Genomic DNA, 20,422 nt, shown 5'->3' with positions numbered 1-20,422 from the left:
GACCTCCTGCGCGGCTATTTACAGAGGCATCTGACAGAAGGACGTTTGGTGCACTCGTGCCACCTGTGGCTCCACTGCAACTGCAAAGGTTTTCTTCTCCCAATCTCTCTCTCTCTGTTTTTCTCTCAATACCTCTTTCTCTCATTCATCTACCTGCACCTGACATGGCTCCGATTTCCCATCCTCGCTAATGAGATGTCCAAATCCGGTTTAGCATGCTAATGCGCTTAGCATCCCGTAACATCTCTGTGGAACGTTCCCTCACAACAAGGTTATGCAAATCCTGCAACCGAAGGGGGACGTGCCGGAGGGGACGTGGAGCAACCTTCAGCCCATGTAGGATGCACTGGAGGCTCATCTGGGCCTGGAAGTCCTTTCAGCTGAATTGCACTGGGATGGCAGCTTCGCTGCAAATGACATTGAATCGCACCTGTGGCAGATGATGGACGCCCGTCTGTGTAGTCAGACGTAAAGAAAAAAAAAAGGGCCTGGAGCGACATCATGGGAACGGTTTGGCTCTCCCCTCCTACCCCTGGCCCAGGGGAGGTGGCTATAAAAAGAGCCGAGGCCCATTCATGAAGAGGACCATTGATTCGGTTAATTTTATGCCGGAAAATGATTTCCCTGATGGCCACTCATGCCAGTATGCATTGTACGTGGAGAAAGAAGCCCTAAAGCTAACGATAAAGCACCACGCGCTAGCTGTTTAGGAGCACTGTTTGGAATTCATGACACTTTTTACTTTGGCCCTGGTGCCTCAGGCACAGAGACAGAGAGAGCAGGTGAGAGAGAGTGAGAGAGAAAGAGAAAGAGAGAGAGAGAGAGAGAGAGAGAGAGAGAAAGAGAAAGAGAGATCACCTATTGGAACAATGCTTACATCATCTTTAAAGCAAAAATAAAGACACTGCCAATGTTCTAATGCAAATTTACCATATTGAAATTTTCTTTCAATAACCCCATGTGGTGAATCGAAGGCAGAAAAGGCTTGTTTGACGATTATTTCTAAAATGCTGCCTATGTGGGTTTAATTTGTTTGTACAGCAAGAATGTACTTAAAGCCACAAAGGCATAAGCTATGAAAGGACAAAGGGACTAATGGGTCTCTCTGACTTCTACATAACCTTACTGTTTTAAGACAACCTTGTATTTCTCAAATGGTATCTTTATAGGGAAGGAAAGTACATTCTTAACACACATAAGTGTATTAATGTAAACTTTTGAAAGGCTCGTTCTTCAGCATAAGTTTTAACTTTTATCTTACTTGTAGGTAGTCTTATTGTAAGGATTTATTGGGTCCTAAACACTTTAAACATAATTCATAAATAGAATTCTACAAACAGTTGTGAAAGAATGGGTCGCTATCAGGAGCTCAGTGAATTCCAGCGAGGTGCTACAAGCCCAGTCGTGAAATTTCCTTGCTCCTAAATATTCCACAGTCAACTGTCAGTGGTATTATAACAAAGTGGAAGAGATTGGGAACGACAGTAACTCAGCCATGAAGTGGTAGGCCACGTAAAGTGACAGAGAGGTGTCAGCGGGTGCTGAGGTCGCTGACTTTTTGTAGAGTCAATGGCTACAGACCTCCAAATTTCATGTGGCCTTCGGATGAGCACAAGAACAGTGTAGAGAGCTTCTTGGAATGGGTGAGCAACTGCATACAAGCCTTACATCACCAAGGGCAATGCAAAGTGTTGAATGCAGTGGTGTACAGCACCACTGCAAGTGTAAAGTTTTCATGTGGGGTAGTTTTTCAGGAATTGGGCTTGATCCCTTAGTTCAAGTGAAAGGAACTCTTAATAGTTGAGCAGACCAAGAAATTTTGAACAATTTCATGCTCCAAACTTTGTGGGAACAGTTTGGGGATGGCCCCTTCCTGTTCCAACATAACTGTATACCAGTGCAAAAAGCAAGGTCCATAAAGACATGAATGAGTGAGTTAGGTGTGGAAGAACTTGACTGGTCTGCATAGAGTCCTGACCTCAACCCAATAGAACACCTTTGGGATGAATTAGAGTGGAGATTGTGAGCCAGGCCTTCTCCTCCAACATCAGTATCTGACCTCACAAATGTGCTTCTGGAAGAATGGTCAAAAATTCCCATCAACACACTCCTAAACCTTGTGGAAAGCCTTGCCAGAAGAGTTGACGCTGTTATAGCTGCAAAGGGTGGGCCGACATCATATTACACCTTATGGATTAAGAATCGGATGTCACCCAAGTTCATATGTGTGTGAAGGCATTATGAATTATGAGTTCTTACAACAGCAACAACATTCAGAATATTGAGAAATTGACATTTTCACATAGGTGTGTTCATAAGGCTACATGACACCTACATAAGCTTTACATAACCTACAGAAACATTTATAAAGGCTTGTTCAAATAAGCATCACTGGTCATAAAGGTCAACTTGTCTGCTATTTCAGGTGAGATTCTATTGTGTTATTATACTTTCTGAAATTATGTGGCACATTATAGCTTATTTTGAGGTCACCTGAACATCATAGTGACAGAAATGACAATGATGTGACATAGGCTCACTTTAATTCAACCATCTTGTCTTGGTATGCTATGTCTTATTATCAGTGTCACTGTGACAAAGTATACAATGTAAACATTCTCTGTAAAATTATAGTCAATTACTGACTTCTAGTTTAATTACATTTTGCTATAGCATATTAACAGTAAATACCAGTAATAATAATAATAATAATAATAATAATAATAATAATAATAATAAAAATAAACATTCAAATTCTTTAAAACTCCAAAACCTAATGCAATCTTTATGATAAATGATGCTTATTTACAAACATATTTCACTGTTGTTGGAACAATATCACCATCTCCAACTTGTGTCTCCATTTTTGTTGTTTTTCTGTTTTGACACAATTTCAAAATCCCCATTGTCCATTACATTGTTTGTAAATTTCACAATGAATTGACTAAAAGAAATGGCTGAAAAATGATTTGGAAAAAGGCTCCATTGACTTACATTAAAAGTAAAGTAGGGTTTTCCTTCTCCTGTAAATTTAGCATTTTGGAGATATTTTGGAGATATTTGTGCTGACAGCATATGTAGGTCTATGCCAATTGCTTATATAGATGTGGTGTAGCCTTATGAAAACCACCTCACCGCAAAATCTTGCCAACAACTCACATCATGCTGTTGATGTGCCAGTTATCACAATCCAAGCCGTCCCTTGGAAGGCTGCCTGGGTTTGCAGAGCAGGTGAGGGGTTTGGGGTGGGTCAAGGGGGTTTGTGCGCATTTGTACATTAGAGTGTGTGCATGCTTCAGAGCGTGCTTTCTCACCATCTGTTTTGAGCGTCAGTGGTGTCGGCGGGCTCAAGACCCTGGCGTTGGTCACAGTGTTCTTCACCAGGCAGATGTAGCTGCCTACGTCCGAGGGCTGCACTTTGGAGATGTACAGATTGCCCGTCTCCTGCGAGATGAAACGCCGGCTGTCCTCCGCTACGAATGAGGGGAACTCGTTGAACACCCAGCTGTAGATGATCTCTAAAGGGGGTAGAGGAGAGGTGGGGGAGAGCATACAGATGAGATGGATGAGCAGCATTCACTGGGGCTCCCTGAGGAGGCCCTGTCTCTATCCACAGCACACCTCACTGCCCTCGCCAGACACAGGGGGCCACAGGGGGCCACAGGAGTCAGTTTCAGAGCACTGATGAGCAGGTGATGTTTATTAATTCTGCCCCTCTAATAGGTACACAGCAGAGCACATGGTGCTAGGTTCATGTTATTCTTATTATCTTCTGCACCATTACACAGAAGTGAGCTTGCTTCTAGTGTTGAAAACTAGGGATGTCCACTACACTGAGATGCCAATTTATTAAATGACCCAACCTGGTATGTACATTTAGTGCCCGTTTTATTCGCTATACCCACCGAGAGGCACACAGAGGCACACTTTGAGTTTACAAATAACTGAATGTAGTTCTTTGGTTTCTGTACAATTTAACACTATCCTTCAATGAAACCACCACTGGATCCATGCTGACCAGATATTATTTGGTTGCTATAGGGGAGGGCATAGCACAAACTAACACAGGGTAAAATGTAACAAATACAGGGTAATTCCAAAAGATTTATCTGATTTCAATCTGGACAGTGAGACATACACCGATCGGGCATAACATTATGACCACCTCCTTGTTTCTAAGCTCATTGTCCATTTTATCAGATCCACTTATATAGGTGCACTTTGTAGTTCTAAAGTTACAGACTGTAGTCGACCTCTTTCTCTGTTACCCTTTTCTTCAGTGGTCAGGACCCCCATGGACCCTCACAGAGCAGGTACTATTTGAGTGGCGGATCATTCCCAACACTGCAGTAACTCTGATGTGGTGGTGGTGTGTTAGTATGTGTTGTGCTTGTACGAGTGGATCAGACACAGCAGTGCTGCTGGAGTTTTTAAACAGTGTCCACTCACCGTCCACTCTATTAGACACTCCTACCTTGTTGGTGCACCTTGCCAGAGACGATAGCTCATCTGCTGAAGCACAGTTTGTGTTGGTCATTGTCTAGTCCTTCATCAGTGGTCACAGGACGCTATCCACAGGACACTGTTGGCTGGATATTTTTGGTTGTTGGACAATCCTCATGTCCAGCAGTGACACTGAGGGGTTTAAAAACTCCAGCAGCACTGCTGTATCTGATCCACTCAGACCAGCACAACACACACTATCACCCATATGCTGATACTGATTTTTCTCCTTTTTTGTGATTTATCATGAAAAGTGATAGCACTATTGTTTATAGTATATATCAACTAACAGAGGTAAATGGTAAATACTAACCATATATACCGTCTTTATTGCTTGTAATTGGGATAACCATCTGGTATTTTCACAGAAATGGTTGTGGGTGTATTGATTTAAAAACGTAATAATGCGGTGGGCCCACCAGATCCACAAACACTGGCCGGGTAACCAAAATATAAAAACATGAACACAACACAAGGGTTAAATGAGACATTATATGATATGCAACAGCAGTTTAGTCACGAAAGCTGCAAATGCAGACCAAGAATAAACACAAGAACTATGGGAACACACTGTCACTGGCCATTACAGCATCACTTTGTGCTCTGATGGGATAAAAAGAAAATATGCCAACATTTGAGGACCTATAATTGGACAAAGGCCATCTGAACAGACCACAAGAAATAAGGGACTTTGGTATCACATTCAGTGCATGTTTGATCTGGGCCTACAGTTAATGAGGCCTCCCCTCGCTTCACTGATCACAAGAAAGACTTCTCCGAACTTCATATCTAATGTATCCTGGAAAATCATTTGGCCAACTTTCAAGTTATAAATTATTCATGATAAACAGCAATGGGTGGAAATCATCCGGTGGTGTCTGACTCTGGAGTGCAGATGTTTAAGCATTATTTATCATGTTGAGTTTGAAATCCAAACACAAAAGCAGGCTTACGACGCTGGCCTGGATTAGACTAATGTGTGCTCTTGGACATTACTGGGACATCAGTTATATTGCACCAAGTAAATCAGAGCAATATCATTTGTTATACATCCTCATATTTATGCTAGTTGCCTTACGTCGACTAGCTAGAGTCATCGTAGCACACACAAAGACAAAAAAAGCCGCTGACGTCTCCCGGCCCATCATCTAGAGACTAAATGATTATTTTTTTCCCCTGCCAGGCCAATTTATTTGCATTATAATTATCGCATGAATTTCATAGACCATTGATTTCTTTTGCATATCAAATGTGCTCGCCCGTCCAGGTGCCGCATTGTGGGGAGGGTGATTAATCACTGAGAAACTGCAGCGCTTTTAAGAGATTCAAGTTCAATTTTTCAGATACAAGGCCCTAATGTCACCTGAATAAACAATGAATATTTAACTCATAAACAAAATTCAAAAGGACTCCTTCACAAGAGGCGCCTGCGCAGAATGTCAAACACTGTGAATCAGTCGTTTGTGTGTGGAGTTTCTGAGCTTGAGGCTTTGCTGTTCGCCTGATGTTTTTGCTGTTTTTCTTGCTAATACCCTGGAACTATCTGAAATGGCACCACTGACAGCTTTCTGGAAGGTACAATTATTGTTCATTATTGTACTGTGATTGCAATTTCTCATCACAGCAGCAGGTCCATTAAAAAGCTTCTCATGTTTCTTAGCCTTCCGTTTAGTCCAAATTCTCAACAAATACTCAAGACTGACACTGTCAAAACAATGTGATTCTCTTAGATGTGGGTGTAAAAGTGAGGCAAAATAATCATGAACCTTTATAAGAATAATAATAATATTTGGGTTTGCAGGGTCATCTGGGATTCTCTGCTCTCCCAAATGCTACCGCGATCCTATCTGGATTAAGCAGTCAACGACGATGATGATGATGATGATGATAATATTTGGGTTGGTAAAAACTGTACTAATGTTAGCTAAAAATGGCTCGTTCATAGATGTTTCATTTACATTTCAAGTGAAAATACAGCAGTTTCTCCACCTACTGCAGCCTAGTGTACTGCATCGTACACCAATCAGGCATAACATTATGACCATGTTTCCATGCTTTTGTCCATTTTATCAGCTCCACTTACTATATAGGTGCACTTTGTAGTTCTACAGTTACAGACTATAGTCCACCTCTTTCTCAGTTACCCTGTTCTTCAGTGGTCAGGACATCCATGGACCCTCACAGAGCATGTACAATTTGGTTGGTGGATCATTGTCAGTACTGCAGTAACACTGATGTGGTGGTGGTGTGTTAGTGTGTGTTGCGCTGGCTTGAGTGGATCAGACACAGCAGTGCTGCTGGAGTTATTTAATTATTTATCTTTATTTTTGACTATAAATTGAGTTGCATATTTAATATTATATTTTTAATACTCAAAATCAATGTAAACTTAAACCCTTTGTTTATAATATGAAGATTATAGCAAAGATGTAGTATAACGGTAGTGAGTGGGGTTTGGCTGATTTTGGAGCTGGATTGCTGGCTGATAGACGATCACAGGTGGATCAAATCACTCTGGATGGTGAGGCAGAGTCTGATGAGTGATCTGATAGTGAATCCTGTCACTGTTTTAACCCTTTGTTGGAACATGAAGGCCAAACAGCAGAGCAATAATATCAGGATTTTAGGTGATTTTCCCAGCCAAATTACTCACTGGTGCTGATGTCACAGCTTGATGATGTCATACTTGATAGTTAGGGGCAGGTCTGTTGAATGTCCTGATGTGTGGCTCATGCTTGTATCTAAAACTAATCTGAAGTTATGAAGGCTAGAAGTGACCTAATGTTTTGCCCGCAAATTGCAATCTCTGGGTCCTGTTCGGTCAGGTTCTTAGATGCGTAAAACTGTCTATGTCACAATTGGCCCCTCCCAGTCCTGTCCATGTGCATTTTTGTTTTGGTTTAGTTCAGCCCCTTGTTTTGTAACTCCGCCCCTGATTGTTTTCACTTCCTGGTGTGTACTTAAGCCCTGTGTTTGCCCTTTGTGTTTGCTGGTCTTTGTCCTTGCCCTGTTTGAATCTTTGTTAGCTGTGTTGGATGTTTTGTTCTGTTCAGTTCTAGTTTGTCGGTCATGTCTGTACCTGAATCTCTCCGTGTTGGCTATATGAACCTGGAACGTTACGACCCTGATTTTGGATTTGCCCTCAATAAAAGTCGCTTATCTCCACACATGCGTCTGCTACCTCGCTCCCCGTTACAGTCTAAAAGTTGTAATTACAACACTATATACATTTCTAGTTATGAACTAGACTAGTTATACATAAAAAGAAAATATTAGAAAAGTAATCATTTTTGCTGATGTAGCATGGCTGGCAAAAGTGTTTTGTCCCATACGACGGCAGGCTTCTCGCAGCAAGTGGCAAAAACTAGATTTGTTTCATGCATGCACCCAAAACTGAACTGAAATACCACGCCGCCTACCACAGCCCACCGGTATAACAGGCTATGCTTATTAATGTAAACCACTCAGCATTGCAATTAACTTATCTAAACTGTTGTGTGTTGAGTTAGGAATAATTATTTGAGTTCCTCAAGGTTATGTTTAATTTGGATGATATTCCTGGCTCAGTTTCAGGGCTCATCTTGGCACCCACAAGATGGCAAAATCCATGTGATGAAACAACATCAATTTATCGCCCACCTTCAGATAGACACAGTCAACAATTTGCTGCTGTTGGAACAAAACCTTGTACTTGCACTTTTGACCTTTTTCAGTTTTTGACATTTGAAAATGCCCATTGCCTTTTATGTTGTGTGTAAATTTCATGATGAATTGACCAAAGAAAACATGCCAAAAATGTCTGTTTCCATTGACTTACACTGAAAGTGAGGTATGTTTTTTCCTTCTCCTGTAAAGTTCGAATTTTGGACTTTTTGTCCCGAGAACAGCGAATTATTAAGCACAGACACTGTGATGTGGATCAAAAGCAGATGCATTAATATATCATACAGTGACAGGTGGCTACATAAGGAGACTCGTACTCTGTGAGTTGAGTATCAGGACTCAGTCTTGGCTGAGACAGGAGGTCACAGTGACTTTCCTCTGTGCTGCAGAAGAACTGATTCTTCAAGGTGACAAAACAAACACCTCATCTCCATTTTCGTCTCTGCCTAGTGCTAGACTAATAAAATTGAGAGTAATATCCTGTTTACATCTCAGTGATTTCAAATTATTTTCAATTACTTTACCGCTTTAATTTTTACAATCATCTCCCCATATTAATGGGGCTGTACCCTCCTACAAGCCGTTCTAGCAAATGAAAGACAAATTAACCTCCAAGTCTGTTTATGAGACCTAAAATAAATTTCATGTGTTTCCTCACTTTCAGATCACCCTCAAACAGTAATTAACCTCACGGACAAACATTTAAGAGATGTAATTTATTACTACATCAGTATAAAAAGCCAAATATATGCTTTGTGTTTCTGTCTGTATGGTTGCCAGTTGACCTAGAGGGTAACTGTCTACGATTCCCACTTATTGGGCCTCGTAATTAATTTGTGATGTATACTGATCATGTTAAACTGTCACAGGTTCTGTATCTTCTCTTCAGTAAAACATCTAACAGTTCGCTTTCTTAGTCTCTCTGTGTCTTCACCCCCTGTCTTTGTAGGAGTGCTGTAGGAACATTTGGCATGATGGAAAATTTGCATTGGCATTTTCACAGGCCTAACTCTGTAACACTGAAGGAACTGAATATTGTTAATTTCCTCCAAATCAGCTTTTACTGTCAATCAAATTAATAGTTACAAGAAATCATTAGACCTAAAATGCTCTGCCTTTGAATAAGCAGCTGCTATTTTCTAGCCTCTTTTTTTTTTAACAATAACTAGCATTTCACTGAACACAGGTTCCTAAGCAAGGTCTGCTTTACAGCTAGCTGTTTCTACTTTACTTCATACAATAATTAAAAGAAGAAGATCATTTTTGTTCTGAAGCCTGTTTGGTCCGATTCTGAAAAACAGTGTGACAGCAGGCCTACATCAAATTCCAAACATGTCGTTGCCCCTGAAAGTAAGTAAGCTTTTCAGCAGCTGTGATGGAAATTGGAATTTGCCAGAAATGAACAGAATACAATTCAGCAAACATGATGGGCTATGAAATGCTTCATGGATTGGCTGGAACAAAACCATGCTGATAAAAAAACTGTTAAACCTGATAAAACAATAACCTGCTGTGAAAGTTTTATGGCTCTACCCATGCCAGTGTAGTTAGTATTTATTTTATATTTTACATTAGTTGGATACCTATGTTTCTCTACTCGATTTCTCATGAGGGTCCAAAAATGATCACACCTATATTTTCTCATTTCTGAGAGGAACAACCTGCAACCAGGGATATTTTAAAAATGATCATCACTCAATTTCAGTGAACTTGATGTTCAGATCCACTTAAGGGAACATCCAAAAACTCAAAGACCAGGTTGAAATTACTTTGTTTTCTAGTGAAAACATCCTTTGAGTACAACTTATTTATTTGTCATGAGATTTCCAACACTGGAACTAAATATAAAATTGTATAATAATAATAATAATATATTAACAGATGTAATAAAAATAGGACTCCTAACAACTGTGCAAAACCTGGCAGTAAACATAGATAAACATTAAGCACAAAAAACAGCACTTAAAGCTTAGAGAGAGAGGTGAAAAATCAAGCTCCACTCTTGCTTCAAGTCTGAAAAAAACCCAAAAACAGGTGTTTCTGTGCATTCCACTGTGGAGAGACAATACAATGCTGTGAGTCTGAAAGAGTGTTTAGCTGTAGAGATGCCATTACACAGAAAAGAAAATAGACAAAAGAAATAAAACATGCAAATGAAGAAGCTGCAGGTGTCCTGAGAACAATAGACTGGCCACATCAGGGTCCAGGCCTCAACATCACTGAGTGTTGTGAGAATTATTTGGACTGGGAGAAGCAGAAAATGCAACCAACTTCTAAGACTCTGGAGGGGTGAGAAAATGTCCCTGCACATTTCTTTGAAAAACTAAAAGCAGGTCTCCTGAAAAAAATGGAGGCTGTAATAAAGGCAAAAGGTAGACATGCTAAATGTTGATATTATATGTAATTTTTGAGGCTTCTGTGCATTTTCTGTTAAATACACTATATTGCCAAAGTATTCACTCATCCAAATCATTGAATTCAGCTGTTCCAAACTTCCATGGCCACAGGTGTATAGAACCAAGCACCTAGGCATGCAAACTGCTTCTCCAAACATTTTTGAAAGAATGGGTCGCTCTCAGGAGCTAGGATAGGATGCCATGTGTCCAATGGTGAAATTTCCTCGCTACTAAATATTCCACAGTCAACTGTCAGTGGTATTACAACAAAGTGGAAGCGATTGGGAACGACAGCAACTCAGCCATGAAGTGGTAGGCCACATAACATGACAGAGCGGTGTCAGTAGGTGCTGAGTTCGCCAACTTTTTGTAAAGTCAATTGCCTCCAAACATCATTTGGTTATCAGATTAGCTCAATAACAGCGTAAAGAGCTTCATGGAATGGGCTTCCATGGATGAGCAGCGACATTCAAGCCTTACATCTCCAAGCACAATGCAAAGTGTCGAATGCAGTGGAGTAAAATGCCATCACTGGATTCTAGAGCAGTGGATACGTATTCTCTGGTATGACCATCTGGCAATCCGATGGACGAGTCTGCGTTTGGCGTTTGCCAGGAGAACAGTACTTGCCTGACTGCATTGTGCCAAGTGTAAAGTTTGGTGGAGGGGGGATTATGGTGTGGGATTGTTGCCCCTTAGTTCCAGTGAAAGGAACTCTTAATGCTTCAGCAGACCAAGAGATTTTGGAGAATTTCATGCTCCCAACTTTGTGGGAACAGTTTGGGGATGGCCCCTTCCTGTTCCAACATGACTATGCACCAGTGCACAAAGCAAGGTCCATAAAGACATGGATGAGCGAGTTTGGTGTGGAAGAACTTGACTGGCCTGCACAGAATCCTGACCTCAACCCGATAGAACACCTTGGGATGAATTAGAGTGGAGACTGTGAGCCAGGCCTTCTTGTCCAACATCAGTGTCTGACCTCACAAATGTGCTTCTGGAAGAATGGTCAAACATTCCCATAAACACACTCCTAAACCTTGTGGACAGCCTTCACAGAAGAGTTGAAGATGTTATATCCACAAAGGGCGGGTCAACATCATATTAAACCCTATGGATTAAGAATGGGATGTCACTCGAGTTCGTATGTGTGTGAAGGCAGACAAGCGAATACTTTTGGCAATATAATGTGTGTGTGTATATATATATATATATATATATATATATATATTTAATGAAGTAAACAAAATGGTGGTGTCTGGCTTTAGAATGGTAAGACTTGTAAAGAAGTACAGGATTGATGTCATTTAACATTACTAAGCAATATGTTTAAGTTTTATTATATATAGGGAGCTTTAGGGGATGTAATTACTCTTTACGTGGGATGAAAATTTCTATCGTGATCATGTCGTGATGCCCTCTGTCTCTCAAACAGCTGTTCCTTCTCTGTTGTCTATCTGCCAATCCGACAGGCAGTGTGTTGGCCAGCTTATGGGTCCTAGCTCTGAAGAGCATTTGGCAAAGAGCCTTGTGTGAGTGCTATAGCAGTGAAGCAAAGCTGATCTTGATGGAAGAAAAATGAAAAAAAGTCTGCGGATAATGAAACAGAGGGGGAAGAAAAAGAGCTAACACATGTACTGATCCATTAGAGGACGGCATTTAATGTGAGAATTCCAGATATGCCTGGGGGAAAAAAAACGGTCCCCCACGCCGCTTGGGCCCTGCATGAAATAATTGTCTGCGTGGGATTTCTTTTCATTTCTAATGATCCAGTAAATTTGAGCTCCCAACGCAGATGCCTGGCTGTGAACGTGCTCCATCGACCGACTAGCAACGGATAGGTTAACAAGCATAGCCAGCAAACTCTCCTTTTTCTCTGAACAGTCCCATTGCACTAGTTAGCGGCCTGTAAATTGCACTGGCAAAGTCACTGGTGACACCTCCTACTGTTGTGCTGTAATGAGACTAGGATAGGCCTTGTCAGTATGGCTATTTTTACAATAATGAATTTTTGGGATGGGCATTTCAGAGGAATTTGATATGAATTTGTAAGGCCTTAAAATGTTCAAACCCCCTCAACACACAACAGACTCATTTGAACTTGCTTTTGCATTGCTGTGTGGATGGTTTTATTTATCTTTTGGAAGACATTCCATTATTGCACATCAGGTGACAAAAAGCACCCAAAAATGTCAATGTTTTAATAAGACGTGCTGCCAGTGACTGTGTCTGTCACGACATTAAATGAAACACAGAACAATAACACACCGTGGAAGGTGATATGTAGCTTGGAATTTACAAAAACACCTGTACCTGTTTTTATTTCAGGTAATGTTATTAGACCAGTCACATTGTAAATGATTTACTACAAATCTGTGAGTTTGTGAAGAGTTAGTTAGCTGACACCAAACATGACACATTCAGTGAAATATGTTGATTGTTTTATGCCATTAGATCTTTAAGAGTAGAACAGAGTGTAAATTTAGTGACTGGTAGACTTCAAACAGCTGCAGTAGTCTTTCTGTTCCTTGGACTTAACAGACTAGAACAAATAATTTTCCATAATGAACAGTGATATGTTTGAAGGAGAAAAACTGAGATGTTCAAACAAAACAATACAATACTGTAAAGTATGATGGTGGTAGTATTATGCTCTGGGCCTGTTTTACTGTCAATGGAACTAGTGCATTGCAGAAAGTGGACAGAATAATTACCTCAAAATTCTTCAGCAAAACCTCAAGTCATCAGCCAGGTGGAATCTTGGATGAGATTTGTTGGGAACTGTTCTATTTTCTACTTTCATTTTCCTTTGTTTTATAGCTGTTGTTCATTGGTGAGCAAGAAATATTATGTTCTGTTCTTGTGGTTTGAACAAGCAGATTGTCTTTTACGGCACTTCCTAAGGAACAGAAAACTCGGTTTACAACACTAACATCTTTATAATCGGATCTGAGTCCCTGAGAAAGGCAACTGTGTACTTTTATGACAGGATTCATGTCTATGAGATCATCCACTCTCTCTTGGGGTTGGGTAGATTTAGAGTATAAAGCTCTGAGTCCAAAAACTGGACTTTAGACTGGGTGAAGAAGCAGAGATGGACAAAGCACTCTTCAAATAAATCATATTATCTGCGAACCATGGTCTCCTGACTCTCTAAGGCAAAACCAAAGACTGACATCACATCGGATGTTCCGATAACAAAATGATCCAAAATGCGTTACAACTGGTTATGAAATGACCAAATCAGGCTAAAAATAAGCTTTTTAATGGCTTTCCCAAAGTCCTGACCTCAACCCTACTGAGAGCACTTGGACTATATTGAACAGTCAAATCTGTGCTGAAAAAAATACATTTAGCTGAGCTTCACCAATTCTGTTGGTGCAGAGTGGTCAAATCTCCAACCAGAGTTGTGGCAGAAGCAAGCTTGCTATCAAAAGCTATTGATCGAAGGTGAAAAGAGCTAAAGGTACATGTAACCAAATGTTAGGTGTGCTTTATGTATGTATGATTTTGTCAAATTTTCAGAAAACCCATAACAAAGCTATGAAAGAACTCAAATTTGTAGTAATATTTTTGGACTAGGGTGGACGATTTGGCAAAATTACAAAATTACATGAATACGATACTTGAAGATATGTTGTTTCACAATATTTAATATGCTGGGACACACAAAAAAACAACCAGTAGAACCACATTTTAAAATGCTATCTTTGGTGTTTCACATACTCTCTTACACTAAATACAATAAAAGAGGACTTTTTATGCTGTACTCATGATTAGACATTCAGTCGGTCGGTGTTCTTTAAGTACTGACAATATTCATATTGTTCAGAGAAGCATATTGTGGCATACTGTATCAGGATAACAATAAAATATACATAGTGCTCACGCTGCTTTTGGACAAAGAATTCTGTATTGAAGTAATTCAGTGATAGAAAAAGAACAGTTGCTGGACATTTTCTTGAAATTCCAAGAAAACCACAGCATACATGTCCTTTACAATCATCTACACATTTGAACTCTGATGTAAATAATTATTAAACATCCATCACCTGTCATGCAACACCTTTAAAATGATCTCAATGGTCAACGAAATTAGTGACAGAAAAGATAAAAAGAAAAAAGGCATTTCTTAAAACAAAAAGCCTTTTTTAATCTCCGTAACTGCAATGCTGAAAGTAGCTAGCCACACTCCACTAGACCAACTGTTTTTTGCTGCTGCATGTAAACAGCTAGACTTCTTTTTCTCCCTCTTCACTAGTAAGTAAAGTGCATACATCAACACCTATTGCATCAAAGAATGAACTGTTTAAAGTTCATTTAATATCAGTTGGAGAAACAGATAATTATTCTGCTGAAAATATGCAATCAACATAAAAATGTGATTGATGTGCAGTATCAATATGATACTGAAAAAGCTTGATTTACATAACCAGTGTTGTCATTTTACGAAACCGCAACGTTGTGACTGGGTTTACAGAGAACGGCGGCGCACTGTGTCTGCCGCTGAGATCTCTGGTGTCCGGACAGAAGGACTAAGAAAATCAATCACACTTTACTGTCGAGAACAGCAGCGTAATAAAATAATGGATTATGATGATCAGATGGCATACTCTAAGCAGAGGCGGTCAGGGCTCGGTGAAAAAGGCTTGCCGATGCTATCTAACGTAAATAAATCTAAGAGCTGGGGGGGAGACACAGATAAGGGCTGGGTTGAAACTGTGTCAGCACAGTCTGGAATTTACAGCTCACATGGCTGATGGGAGAGTGAATTTAGACTGCCTATTTTTCTTCTTTCCCCATGCTGTCCTCAAATAACAATAATGCTGTCGCTCAGCACTCCATCAAGGCTTTAAAATGTCATAAACATACCTCTAATGGCACGCGCTCATTCATAATCACATGTGTAAACAAGGTCAGTCTGATCAAGCTGGCAGCACGACAAAATATGACTGGGAGTTCGGAATGCAAAATCAATATCATGACTCGTGCTTCAGCAGCTAATCAACATTATTAATGGTGCTCGTAATAAAAAATGGTTGTCAACGTATTATCGATTAGTTGGCCTAATGATGTTTGGCCATTTACATCATGAGAAATACAGGCGCATTGCACAGTCTTGCATGGACCCTCACAGAGCAGGTACTATTAGAGTGGTGGATCATTCTCAGCACTGCAGTGACATAGTGGTGGTGTGTTAGGATGTGTTGCGCTGGTCTGAGTGGATCAGACACAGCAGTGCTGCTGGAGTTTTTAAATACCTCAGTGTCACTGCTGGACTGAGAATAGTCCACCAACCACAAATATCCAGCCAACAGCGTCCTGTGGGCAGTGTCCTGTGACCACTGATGAAGGACTAGAGGATGACCAACACAAACTGTGCAGCAGCAGATGAGCTATTGTCTCTGACTTTGCATCCACAAGGTGGACTGGCAAGGTAGGAGTGTCTAATAGAGTGGACAGTGAGTAAACACTCATCCACTGATCCACTCACACCAGCACAACACACACGTCCACGACCATGTCAGTGTTACTGCAGTGCTGAAAATGATCCACCACCTAAATATTATCTGCTCTGTAAGAGGGGGGGGGTCCTGACCACTGAAGAACAGGGTAAAAGAGGGCTAACAAAGTATGCAGAGGAACAGATGGACTACAGTCTGTAACTGTAGAACTACAAAGTGCACCTATAGAGTAGGTAGAGCTGAGAAACTGGACAATGAGTGTAGAAACAAGGAGGTGGTCATAATATTATGTCTGATCAGTGTAAATAAATATATATCTGAGAGAATTTACACTTTATTTAAGGCACTAATGGAGGAGACTAACTAATATCTCAGTAAGCACATCACTGTATGCTTTTCAGCTAATTCTGTCATAGTATAACAGTATAAGCAGTGATGGCTACACAAATGCACACAGACTAGCTCAGATGTTTTTATTTTTATTTTTTTATTTTCATTTATTTTGTTTCTCTCTGGGATTCATCTACAAGACCACAGAGCTTTAAATCACTAAGATTTTTTAAAACTTTATTTTCAATATTTGAATCAGGATTGTTAAAAAGTATATTTGATAGATAAATATATATATGTATATATATTTGAAAACGCTGACATCCCATGCATGATTATTGACGCTCTCTGAGTGATAGGCTGCTTTATGTCTATGTATCTGACATAGTTGATGACTGGGCTGTCAGTCTGTCATACTGTCAGTCTGATCCACAATATCAAAATTTCATAACATGATGTTATCGACCACACAGGAGGTTTTCATTTATTTTAAATTTTTTTTTTTTATTTATCGTTAGAGGAGAAATACAGAAAACCAGCCTATCGTGGACTACCATGTAAGATATATTACTTTTATTTCTTTACTCTTTCTGTACTTTTCAGAAATATATTTTTCAGGAGTGATGCAGCAAATCTGGTGCTGTGAGTTTTATAAATATTTTTAGAAAGTATGAATAAGAAGAGTTTTATAGATTTGTTTTTGTATAGAGGACGATTGCAAGTTTCTGTGGTGTAGCAGTTATCGCGTTACACACGAAAGGCCTCTGGTTCGATCCCAGGCAGAAACACGTCCTCATCTGCCAGTGACCACTCCCTGCATGTGGCTTGTCCTGCTGCTCTTGGTGGCAGTCGTGGGCTGGAGATTACGGAGCCAGTCCTATGACTGGAAGGTTGCTGATCGATCCCCAGAGCTGACAGTATGTGACTGAGGTGCCCTTGAGCAAGACATCTAACCCCCAACTGCTCCCTTGGTGCTGTGGACAGGACTGCCCACTGCTCCAGGCAAATGTGCTCACTGCTCACTAATGTGTATGTGGAGTTTCACTGCACAGATGGGTTAAATGCAGAGGTGAAATTTCCCCATTGTGGGACTAATAAGGGTCTCTTAATTAATTTGAGCACTTTTAGTTTTTATGAATAAAACATTTCCAGAATATCTTCAGGTTTTCAGTTCCCGACTAACTGATTAGTCAGTCATAATGAACCCACTAATCGATTATGAAACTAGTTGTTAATTGCAGCCATAATTATGAGAGACTCATTATCTTATACAGCGTTGGTTGACATTACAATAGTAACATGTGCACAGCCAGAACTGCGTTTTCCTCTCTTGTGTTTGTCTCTGAGTCTCTGACTGCAGTTCCAGGGCTAGTCGTGGTCTCTGGGGGAGAAAGTGCTTTAAAATGGCTGGACTGCCAGAAGTCTTTTATCTGATAACTCTGTGCTCAGCTGTCTCTGGCTGTTAGTTTTCTGGTCCACTGTCCCTATCCGCATTCTTTTCTTCATGTTTACTCCTGTCCCTCTGCATTTTACCCCATTTGACCCTCAATTACAGAGGCTTCCATGAGACAAGCACAGAGAGGAGACAACAATACAAGAGAGAAGTGAATGAAGTAACAAAGAGAGATTGAGAGTAAAGTACTATTTAGAAACTGAGGCTGATGCAGGATAATACTTGGTGTAAAGAAAACAATGATATGAACCCCAGCGCGATTGTAATGTTAGAGTTTCTCTAATTTACACACAATCATGTTGGAATTTCTCATTTTACAGGTCACATCACCAACGGCAATACTATTAATGTATGCAGCATCTTTATCAGCATGTATTTGCATATTTCACAGATATTTAAAAAGCATTATACAGTATGATCCAATGCAACTCTACACACTGTTGACACACGTGTCAACTAGTCACATAATTTACCATAGGTTTAAAGAAAGTGAAAAAAAGGTGTCCTGAACTTCAGTGAAAAGTACTTTTCTAAAAGTGTACTATTAGGGACTAATGACAGATGTTATGTTTCACCTTTTCACAGATGTACATGGGCTGTCTGATATCTAACTAATGTGAAAATGACCAACAATATCAGAATCTTGTCTCTCCCATCCATCTGCACCTCCATGCACTGCTTTTTATCAGTTCGATGGGAAACAAGCGATCATTTATCACCCGAAATAGCCGACAGAGAGCATCTCCAGACAACACGGCGACAGTAAGCTGGTTATAGCCACTAGCTCATGCTATCCAACTTCTGGAACCAGGCAAAAGCTTGACTGTTACCACCCAAAGCATTTTATAGGTTGAACTGATGAACCATCTGCTACAGTATGTTTTTAAAAGTTAGTCAATAACTTTATCTTAAGACTTTAGTAGCAAGTAAAAGACATGTCTTTGTGTTTGCCATTGTGGTGCAGCTCTTAATTTTCCCCAGGTCTGTTTAGACTGACAAAGTTCTGACCCGCCTGCCTCTGGACACTGAGAAAAAGGGAGTTTGTGGTTGGTTGTTCTTCATGTCAGTCAAATTTCTCTTTTCTTTTAATGTACGCACTTTTCAAAAGCTACATGCCCTGGGTTTGTATTTTAGCCTGCAGTCCTAAACAGCCTGCAGTGGAATTGGTTTAAAGTTGTGTAGCAGTGCTAACAGTTTTTTGAGGTTATTGTGTAGCAGAAAGGTTTCTTTAAGACACTTTGCCTGACTGTTCACTACTGTTTCTTGGACAATATCCTCACCTAGTCAACAGCTACACACAGCACTGATGAGTGGATATATTAGTCAACTATTTAGCTAGTCAGTGCAACCCCTACAACATGCAGGTGAGTCAAAAGTTAAAAGAAAAACTGTTGTGTTGACAGGCATGGTGTCAACACAAGCGAAGAGAACACTTTACTGTGGCTTTGCATAGAATTTACAAGTCCCTGGAACTGTACTGGAGGGAAAGAAGTGCATTTGTCCCTCATTGTTTAGTGGTGGTGGAGACTCTTTCAGAGGCATCATCTTTTCCTCTTGGCATCTTGATCCAAAAATCAAGAGTCAGCTGGTCCTGCTCAGGACTGCATATATCCCATATAGTAGGAAATTATCTGTACTGGTTAACTTCATCATGAAGTACACTCATCTGGGAGTATCATGCCTTCCACCCAATGACTGCTGGGATAGACTCCAGCCCTAAGCCCCCCTTAACTCCCCCTAAACCAGATGGCTTTGAAGATGTGTTTGTGTGTGTGCATTAGTTAATATCATGTCGTATTAACCACATTATTTAATAGACAGGATTTTCTGTAGACTTCCATAAAAATGGAATCTAAAACATCTGATTTTTAGTTACTTCACCATGGCAGAGCAGGCTGGGGGAACAAATATTAACAAATAATATCATGTGTCAACTCTCCTTCCCTCCATGCTCACAACAATGCTCTGGTAGCTGAAAGACCCTACTGTGTTTCAACCAAAAGTGTCATATTACAGATGGAAAAGGCATTATGATTTCTGATTCATGTTCGAGAGCGAATGAGAGAGAGAGAGAGAGCTTACCTGGTGAATGTGGAGGAGGGGTACATATAAGCACTACTCCCTGGCCTTCTCTCACTGACACACCTCCTCTCGCTCGAGTGCTGAATACACCCAGATCTGTGGAAACACACACACACATGCAGGGTGTTGGAAGGTGGCAGAAAGACATAGCGTGGCCGAGAGGGTGGAGATAACCTGCAGATTAAGGGTCAAACATTGCATATGAGCCTGGCTGATGAGTGCCAGAGGCCTGGCAAGATTTAGTATCTGTCACATGAGCTGCGGGCCTCCAGTGGCCTCGGCTCAGGCTCCAAACTATCTTTTAAAGCTGACCTCTAAGCACTGGCAGGAACGAAGGCCTAGCGGTAATTAAAGCAGTTAACCTTGCCAACAGCCATCTCTCCCACGAGTGGCGTCCAAACACCAGAGCAGAGATTGTGGAGAAATAAAGAACATTTTTCTGTATTTGAGCATCAACATTTGGGCTTTGGTACATGTGTCTGTCTGTCTGACTCTTAAATCAGTGGTTTGGTCAAAAATGTACATAATTT

At 40.5% G+C, this 20,422-nt stretch overlaps 1 protein-coding gene across 3 annotated transcripts in view; it reads right to left on the bottom strand.

Moving 5' to 3' along the window:
• cntn5 (contactin 5) overlaps window positions 1–20,422 on the bottom strand; it is a 356,151-nt gene that overhangs the window by 129,659 nt on the left and 206,070 nt on the right. For all 3 annotated transcript variants that reach the window (XM_017701954.2, XM_017701955.2, XM_037540216.1), the window contains 2 exons: window positions 19,893–19,988; window positions 3,315–3,518 (listed from right to left, as the gene is read on the bottom strand). In XM_017701954.2, the coding sequence (XP_017557443.1) occupies window positions 3,315–3,518; window positions 19,893–19,988 (300 nt within the window). The remainder of the gene's footprint in view (window positions 1–3,314; window positions 3,519–19,892; window positions 19,989–20,422) is intronic.

Source organism: Pygocentrus nattereri, chromosome 7, assembly GCF_015220715.1.
Source record: "Pygocentrus nattereri isolate fPygNat1 chromosome 7, fPygNat1.pri, whole genome shotgun sequence".
Taxonomy (NCBI): Eukaryota; Metazoa; Chordata; class Actinopteri; order Characiformes; family Serrasalmidae; genus Pygocentrus; species Pygocentrus nattereri.
Note: the sequence above shows the minus strand (reverse complement) of the source record. Positions and strands in the feature narration are given on the sequence as shown.